Below are 10,032 nucleotides of genomic sequence, written 5' to 3'. Positions count from 1 at the left end.
TTATCCCATTTTGCTGCCCCGAAAGAGGTAAATACACTTTTTTTTAATTTTGTTATGGTTATCATTTTCTTCATCGTGGTTCCACTTTTGTTTGCTGGGAATGACTGCCGTAGAGGCCTGGAAGGCATAGGATTTTTGTTTTTGATATATTGTTCTACTACAAAACTCATTCTTGCCCGTGTTTGATTGGTTGTCGTTCATGCTTGATCTCTCTCATTTTATTCTGTTTGAATGTTACTAGTTAGCTTTAATGCTTCGACTTTAGAAACTATTTTGCTGGTCTCATACTCGATGTTGCTTTGTAGTTCATAGAGTAGGAGAGTAAAATCTTTACAAATTTTTGAAATTCGAAAAAATGTTCAAATATTAGATATTAGGCAGCCTGTTTGCATATCTTTTTCGCTCAAACGCAGGAAATTGTTATAAATAAGAACTCGAATGTTATTTTCTTCCGACTTGCCACTCTCGATGTACAATAGTCTCATTTGATTCTAAAGTTTATTTTAAAATATGAGAGTGGACCATAGGGCTGAATTATGTTCTCTTCATGGCTAATTCAATTTGCTGTAATTGACTCATTAGAACAAATTAAAGTTTGATGGGCTAATGTTTCTTTCCTTTCTTGCTTTTCTTGTTCGCATATAAGTTGTGGCATCTTGTCTCATGATTAAATTACCTAAAATTGGGTTTATGTAGTGTTTGAATCTCATTTGTTTGTTAACCCAGTGGTAACGAAGGCATTAAGATTTCAGCCTTGCTTTTCTTGAAGTTTCAGCTATCGTATTCCTTGCCTAAAGTGATTAAGTCTTTAATTTTGTATGTTTGGCATTCTGGAATTTGAACGTTGCTTGTGATCCATCGTTTATGTAGTATGATCCAGGACTTGTAACTTTTTTTTGTGACATGCTTAATTGGGTCCTTTTGTAACTCTTTTTTGTGACATGCTTAATTGGGTCCTTTTTGTGACATGCTTAATTGGTTATTCTCTTAACTTTAAAATTGAGGCGTACAAATGAGATGTTTGGAAAAAGTTATTTATGATGTATTAGAAAAATGAGTAGTACCTGGAAAATCTCCAAGCGATCAATTTTCTCAAGGCGGGAGCATCTTTCATCAGTTTCCAAGCGGTCCTGAACTCTTCACCACTGGCTACTGGCTTGAACAAAAGAAGTCAGCAACAATGGAACTATGGATGTTCTATCTCCTGGAAATAGAAAAACATAATCTAGGAAATGATGCTAATTCCACTAGAACAAATATCTTAATAAAGTCATAGGATTTTAAAAATTCTAAGTACTCCACTCTATTGCACTTCTGCTCCTCAAATGCCTTCGCATGCTGCTTATAAAATCCAGTACAAAGTAAAAAAAATAAAATTTCTCTATAAAGAAGACAATATTTACAAAGAGACTTTAACTACACTTGCATGAAAGTATTGAAAAACTTTTTCTATTTTATGACGGAGGGGGGAGAGGAAGAAGCATATCATAGTTTCAAGTTTAGAGAAAAATTACATACAATACATGGAAGTCTGTTTAAATTGGAATTCAATGGTGAACAAATTTATATGTTGTACCCTTGAGAAGCCATTAAAAATGTATTCAAAGAACACAAGATTGTAAGTTGAATATCTACAACATTCCTTCTTTCTACTCTTTAAGCAAAACAAAAAAAGGGAACAAACTGAAAGACATCCTGCAAAGGAAAGGAATGGAATGACTATTGTTAATCAAGTGGACCAGCGCCTAACTCAACTTCGAAAACTAGGTCAGATGGTGAAGATTGTCCAAGATCATATAAGGAAACTACAACACATACACCTTACTAGTGTGGGATTCTCATACATTAATCGTACACCAAGACTAGACATTTGTAGCATCAGTTAACCTAGGTTAGCTAACATCTAATAGTCTAACATCCAGATAGATCTGCCTCTAATTCCATATTTAACAAATTGGACCTTGTTTCTATCTCAAATGAAAGGCTAACTTAATTTGTGACGAGCCAAAGACCATATAAGGAAACTACAGTTCGTGACGAGCCAAAGACCATATAAGGAAACTACAGTTCGCACACTTAGTTTTTAACATATAGAATCTTACAAGAAAGTTCTGCAAAAGGAGTTTCACCTTTTTCTCAAGTTCCTCCACATAATCTTCAAAAAGGTCCTTACAGTCTTTAGCTCGCTCAACAGCTTTAAAACGTTCATCATGTTCGAATATGGAGATTGCCTTACTGAATAATCAATAGCAAATAGTTAGTGGTTCAAATGGAACTTACACAAGTAATGGATCAACTTCAACGTACCAAAACATATACAAACAATGACCAAGATTAGAAAAAAAGCTGTAGACAACTTAACATGACAAGTGAAAGACAAACCTCCATCTTGACGATGGTGACAGCTCCTTGCAATCCTATAAGATTGAGAACAACGGACATTGTTGTGAAAAATACCACTTATTCTTTTGAACAAGTCAAATACCAGTCTCTAACACATCATGAATATTATGATAATATCTTTTTATTTTTGAAACTGGTAATGTGAATATCATGATATATCAAATGGAAGACACCCACAAAAGAAAATTTCACTTACTTCTATTTAACACGCCTCTCTTCAGCTTCTAGTTTTTTCTTTTGGCTCAGATACTGGAACAGACACACAACTTCAAAATGATCACTATAGACCTTGGGTGTGTTTGGTATGATGAAAAATGTTTTCCTAGAAAACAAGTTGGTTTCTTACTTGTTTTCTTACGTTTGGTTGATGAAAGGAAAACATTTTTCAGAAAATGTTTTCAAGTGTTTGGTTGGTGAATAAAAAAATATTTTTTAGAAAATACATTTGAGAGTTGTATAAACATTTTAACTTAAGAGTGAGATTGAAAGAGAGTTTTGGAAAATGTTTTTCCTACTTTTTGAAGGGAATTCATTTTCCTTAAATTTAAGGAAAATAAGTTGATTTGGAAAACATTTTCCAAAATATTTAAGTCAACCAGACATGAAACAATTGGATATCAAACACAATCTATCTTTTTGCAATACGGTATGCTGAAACATTGAAGCAGCAATTAACCCATTCCAATGCCGACTTGGAGAGATACCTCATTAAAAGCTTGCTTCCACTCACAAAGGGAATTTAGAGCACCATATCTCCGGTCATTAATTACTGCTCTCATGGCCTGACAAATACAATTCATGTCAAATGATCTCCCTTAATTATTTGGTATGCACAAAACAGTCAAGTAATAAACCTGATCCCACGTACAATCAAACCTAATATTTACAGATTCCAAAAGAGTTTTGAATGCACTCTTTGCCTTCTAAATAAAATTAGATACTTAAAATAGAAATAAGAGAAATTTCGAGAACGTACATTAAACGGGACAAAAAGCAATAATCAACTATACCGTTTTCCTCTCATAAACTAATGGTCCCAGCTCGACTATTTTCTCATCTGATGGAGTAGCACCTCTGATTTCAGTTATTGCAGCATATTTCTTGACATTCTTCATTTTAGGGACAACATCAATCACAAAGCACAAAAGCAAACCTCATTGGAATTTGGAGCATATTCTTCACCTGTTAGCAGTTGACTAAAAACTGCACTACAAAATTATTGGTTCAACATCCAGCATAACAGCTACGAAAAGGTTTCTTGGTGTTTTAACTAGTAACCAATAGTAATTAACTAATCGCAGAAGTATTTCAGAAGGACAAAGTACCTCTCTATGCTCCGAAGAAAATACATCACCATACACTACTTCATCTTGAGTTGTAGTAGTCTCAGATCTACAGAAAAATTGAATTCTAAATAAGAAGCAACACAAACCAGTGGCAAATTTATAACATATAAATCTGAAAACATACACCGGTGGTGCGACAGAATTTCCCAAGGTTACTGCTATTACAATTTTCTCCTAATTAGCAACAGCTGGCAAAGCAGGTTTTGAAGAATTCTTCATTTCAACTGTTTCAATCATCGGAGAAGAAGCCTTACCATATAAACTTGATGATTCTGAAGCCACTTAGTTGGTAAGTTAGCAGCTGGTGACACAACAGTTGGGCTTGATTTATCATCGTATGCCGAGATTAATGAACCATCTGCACCCGGGGATGATATTTTAATAATAGAAATGGATCCAAAATCAAAAGCATGTGAAATGGTGTCCTTTTCATAAGCCAACTGTGAATTTATACATAATTGAACTTTATGAGAATAGAGCATCCAAGAAAACAGAATATTGTCCCTTCTTATCATGCTATTTAAAGCACAGAACAATCCCTTCTTATCATGCTAATTAAAGCACGGAACAAACCCATATTGGATTTAAATCTAACATCACCTTGACTTCATCAGGCATTCTCCATTTGGACATTCTAGTAACCTTGTTATAGTAATACCTACAGAAAACAAACAAAGCAATCAGCATTATGCATAAGTAACACACAAAAGTACCCACTGTAGAAGAATAATTGGAAAGAGGCCAAGAAAATATATAAGTTACACACTTTCTTCCCTCAGGACTTGTAAATCCTCTCCAGTCAGTTGATGCGTATGCCCTCTGTCCCAATGAAAACAACATGAAAGCAGGTCAAGTAAAAAAACAGAACATAAACAGTACCCTGAGAGTAGAAATCAGTAACTTCCAGCAGTACAATACTGGATGGAAGTGTTAGAATATGAATGATATAATGTCCCACATGGAAAAGGACTATGTACTTTGTAGAATATAACTACAAGTAGGGTGGAAACATTTCCAAGCTGCGGCCGAGCTACAGCTATCCAAAGGTGATCAACTTAACAACATTCGCCTAATAACCACATTTTGTATATATATATATATATATATATAAGTCAAATTCTATCATTTCTGAGTATTTATTAATGAACACCCTTGCCACAAAAAACAAGACTGAGTGTGCCAGTAAGGGTGTTCAAATCCTGCACTGAGGTTCTAAGTTCCATACTCAACAAAGCCCCCCCATAATTTTTTTTCCATTTGGACACGTTTGAAACTCATAAACTATCGTTATGCTTTTTTTTCGATGAATCAATTTCTGAACATGTGTTTTTTGGTTCCAATTAGCTCTTGCAAAAGAGCTAGTGAGTAGCATGCCATGTATAAGAATTTTGTTAAAATAAACTTAAAAGGTAAATTTATAAAGTGGTTGTTATACTAGCTATCTTGCATGGGGTAGAGTGTTTGGCTGGTCAAGAGCTCACATGTTTGAAAGATAAATGTAGCAGAAATGAGGACGTTGAGATTGGTGTGTGGGCATACTAGGAGAGAGAGAATAAGGAACAAAGATATGCGAGAAAAAGTGGCAGTGTTCTTTGTGGTGGACAATTGACAAGAAGACTAGAGGGTTGGGGATAAAGAACCTAAAGATTCAAAGTAAGGCTCTCATGATGAAATGGTTGTGGAAATATGCAAACAATAACCAGCTGCTATGGAGAAAAGTGACTGGGGCTAAATATCATGAAGAAGATATATGGATGACTAAAGAAGTTACCACACCATATGGGGTTAGCCTATAGAGATCTATTAGATCTATTAGATGCTAGTGGAATGAAGTTAAAAGCAACTCAAAGGTTAAAGTGATGGATGGAAACAAGACTAGGTTCTGGAAGGATAATTGACATGAGGATGGGAATATGGAAGTGATTTTTCCAGATATCTACAACTTGGTATTGTTTCAATAGAGAACTATAGCAGAATTATGGACACCACTTGGGTGGAACTTCAATTTCAGAAGGCAACTTAATGACCGGGAGGTAATGAGAGTAGTTAAATTTTTTAATACCTTGGACTTATTCAATGGACTGCAGACAGTGAAGGACGTACTATGGTGGATGGGAAATGAAAAAGAAATGTTCAGTGTCAACAAAGCCTACAAGATGATGAACCAAATAAATCACCTGGATACAAGATGGCCATGGAAGCAAATATGGAAAAGTAGGATACCTCACACAGTGTCATGCTTTGTCTTTGTCTGGTTACTGACCAAGGAAGTAGTTCTTACACAAGATAATGTCATGAAAAAAGGGAAAACCTTGTGCTCCAGATGTTTCCTCTGCGGAGAAACCTTAGAGACGGTTAACCATGTATTTCTACATTATAAGTACACCCAACAACTTTAGAGAATCGTCTTAAGACTAAAAGACATTTCCAGGACAATGCCTAGGAAAGTATCCGAGACTTTAATGTGCTGGGAGAAGCAGGTGTACATGCTAAGGACAGAGGTAGATGGAGAATTATCCCTGGTGCTATATGGTGGGCTATATGGAAAAAAAGGAATTCTAGATGTTTTGAGAGCATAGAGAATAACACCCCTATCTAACTGGTAATCATGCATATATTTCATATGATAATAAGATATGCGGAAGATACATAATATTATGGAAAACATGGTCATAAATCAAATGAAATCAACAAAGGGGAAATAATGTCCCATAACATATAGCGACATCTGAACAACCTTCTGTGAAATCTCTAATACATGACTGAAATAAATTACTGTCTGAAAACTGGGACAAAGCCCCCAATAGACCCAAAACTACTAAATGATAAATGAACTGATAGACATCATGCCTTCCGAAATATAGAAGGCTCACCACTTGATTCTGCTAATTTGTCGAAAGAGATCTACTGGTTATCTGGACCCCTAAACTATGCCTCCAAACCTAAGAGGGAAGGGGGTCAATACAAAAGTACTAGTACGCAAAGAAACCAAAAACAAAATATAATATTTTTTTTTCAAATATAGGTGAGAGCCATTATAAAGTAGTTCCATATCAAATCATTTAAAAACACATGGCCATAATGTAATAGTTTTCAACAACAATGTAATGAAGCTGAGCTAGGTGGAATACCCTACATATAATATTTACACCAACTGTCAAATCTCGGTTGCCGCCGAGATTAGAGTATAAGTGAGGGAAGACACACAAGATCACACAGCAGGGTGTCTCGACCCAATAAAGTATAGTAGTGCCCAAGATCACTTAGACTGGGCTCCTAACCATAGTCCCAATTTGGGAATGATACAAAGTCAAGTACATAAGATCACTTAGCCTGGTACCAAATCCCCATGTCGACAAACACAGTTTCCAGCGATGAGCCCTTATACTCAAATGCCTTTTTTGGGCATCCACTTATCTCAGTAAAATCAATGCATCAAACTCCATTTAATTCAATCGCGTATCTTATTCTGTAAGGTATCATTATACCCGACTTGCAAGCCATCAATATCACATCATTCTTTCATGCAACCATTATATTCATCACATTTCAACATAACAACCCTCTCATTACAAGTCAAAACCATGACCATTTTCAAAATATTTCATGTCACATTTGTCAAGATGATTTCAAATATTTCACATCATATGAGAATTTAAAACGAGATCATATAAAAAGAGGGATTTCATATAATTCATGCTCTCAAGTTAACATCTTTTTGGAATACATGCATATACATATATCATATATCAAGCCACTTCGGGAATAGGCCTAAAGACCAAATCAATATCATGAAACATTTAAAACGGGATTATATTCATAATTTCAAAACCCTTATTTTTAAAACATGAATTTTAAGCCCATGAGATTTTTGAGATAACCCAACGTACCTCTATATGCGAAGATGATAGGTTTTTCTTGAAGCCTACGTTCTGGGGATTCCAAATATGCAATTAGTTTCAAAAACCCACGGTTGAATCTTGAGTTGCTTGGGTTTTTATTTTGAAACCCTAAGGAGAGTTCTTAAGCAATTTTGATGAATAAAAGTGTATTTTGGGGTATTTTGGGAACTGAATTTCCTGTTCATGGCTAAATCAGGGTGGGAAAAGGACCATTTTGCCCTAAAAATAGAGTGTTTAAGTCACTTGAGTAATAATATATGCGGCACAAACCTTATCGCATAATATAGGTTGTGGGGTGCACTCTTTATCGCACACATTAGGTTGTGCATCACACACCTTATGGCATGAGTTAGGGTGTGCGTCGCACACCTTATGGCATAAGTTAGGGTGTGCATCGCACACCTTATGCTGCATGACACACTCCACTTTGCAAAGCCATAACTTCTTCCTGGGGGTCGAAATTTTTCAAAATTGGTATCGTTGGAAAGATAATTCGAATACCTTTCATTTGATATATAGTAGGCACTCTAATTCAATATATACAAAGAGTAATGGTCGATTGAAGTTGACCTAAGTTTCAACAATCACTAAAATTCGAACGATAGGAAAACTTTCAACTTGTCCTTGAGCTTGGGGACCTCTATGATCTCAATTCATGCTCAAATAGGTTTCCACACTACATAATTAATTAACACACTAAACTTGAATTGGATTTATGGCTTTTGGAACCTTTACGTGAATAAAATGATGATTTTTGTTCTCGTTCGAAATGCGGGGTGTTACAAAATTTTGTTAGAAAATGGAAAATACAACCATATGGAGTACATTTTAGCTGCACCGTACTCCAAATACACTAAACTGAACTTTAAAAGTACTAATGCATTTCTTGCCTATTGGTGTGCAACATTCAAAAGTTTTATTGTCTTTGGTCGAAAGATAGCCACAACGACGGTTTCAAGAATGAAGATTAAACTGAAAAGAAGCCATGCTCGCTCTGGAGTTCCTGCTACATGATGCAACATTACTCTACAACTTTGAAGCCACTTTCCTAATCCTTGGAGTCTAAGTTCTTTCAAGAATGAAATATGATTTGGTCACACATCCTCAACATCATTTGAATCAGTGATAGGAGGGTTACTATCGCGATATTCTCGATCAGCGTCCAAACTACTTTCTGCAACAAGGCTAAAATCATTGGGTCCAATCCATTCTCCTTCAGTATCACTGAAAAATTAGGATCAAGCCCTTTATCTTGCAATAAATTAGCTAATTCACGATCAGTGTGTCTTTCTTTCCGCTTTAACATAGATGTAATCCTGGGATCACTCAACTTTCTTGAAATGCAAGTGCCAAATTCAAATCCAGTATGTGTTGGTTTGCAGAAGTGGATGTACTAGAATCACCGCCTTGGCTTTCAAGGCCACTTCTAGAACAAAAAACCATTGAACTATTATGCTCTAAATTTCTGTCAACATATAATGATCCTACTTCAGGCTCATGAACAACTGAACGACAGGAACTACTATGTAGGTCTAGACTTGGTCTTCCACTGTCCATGCTATTATCACTATTAATCCCCTCAATGTTATTCCAGGTACTTCCATCACCAGTGCAAGGCACAGTTGCATTACCAAGATGACCAGCGTCAGCACTACTACTGCGTTTGACACTTGAGCCACACCCCTCAGAAGAGCTTGCATAGCTATTTTGGTCTTTTTTGCGGAAACCTTGTCTAAGGCATCTGTTCTCTGCAAGGCATCTCGTCTAGCTGCTAATGGGTATGTAACTGATAAATGTCATGAAAAAATAGCACCCAACAGCACAGATGCTACAACTGCATAACTGATACAATGTCTAAAGTACCAGAAACAAAATTGTTGCAGTAAAAGATTAGAAGATTTTTTTTTTATAACAAAAGATTAGAAGTTTCAATTCAACAAATAATATTAAAAGGGAAGCATATGCCATAAGTATAAGAAGACTTGATTATGGAAGAAAATGAATTAGCATGGGTTAACAACAAACCAGTAATGAACTCCAAAACAGATCAGGAACACCTGAGATGTACCGACAACAAAACGTATGATGACTCGACTTTTCAGAAGCTTAAAACCATACAAGTAAGCTCCTAAGTTCCAATCTGATTGAATGAAAAGCTAGTGAATTCATTACTTACCATAAAGAAATACGAAATTATTTCACAATACGAGTCAGAAAAGGAGACAGATATATCTAGGAAATGAACTACCAAGGATTATCACGGTAGCTAATGTTGTAGCCCCAAGCCAGTTTGATTCCTTTGCTTTCAGACCATACAGGATAGAATACACAAGAAGTACAACAAGTGAACCAACAATAGAATTCCAAGATGCAGAGCCATG

The 10,032-nt window shown here is 35.7% G+C and overlaps 1 protein-coding gene across 1 annotated transcript; it reads right to left on the bottom strand.

Moving 5' to 3' along the window:
• Nucleotides 1-1,113: 1,113 nt before the first annotated feature.
• On the bottom strand, nucleotides 1,114-8,957 carry LOC124885272 (pre-mRNA-processing protein 40A-like). Its single transcript, XM_047400301.1, is given in 11 exon segments — nucleotides 1,114-1,204; nucleotides 2,130-2,235; nucleotides 2,383-2,417; nucleotides 2,575-2,652; nucleotides 3,108-3,185; nucleotides 3,258-3,326; nucleotides 3,414-3,512; nucleotides 4,004-4,189; nucleotides 4,350-4,407; nucleotides 4,516-4,568; nucleotides 8,790-8,957. Coding segments are annotated over 11 exon segments (948 nt in total). The 3' UTR covers nucleotides 1,114-1,186.
• Between the last annotated feature and the right edge of the window lie 1,075 nt (nucleotides 8,958-10,032).

This window comes from Capsicum annuum, chromosome 11 (genome assembly GCF_002878395.1).
Source record: "Capsicum annuum cultivar UCD-10X-F1 chromosome 11, UCD10Xv1.1, whole genome shotgun sequence".
NCBI lineage: Eukaryota > Viridiplantae > Streptophyta > Magnoliopsida > Solanales > Solanaceae > Capsicum > Capsicum annuum.
The sequence above is the reverse complement of the archived record's forward strand: the minus strand, read 5'-3'. Positions and strand labels throughout refer to the sequence as shown.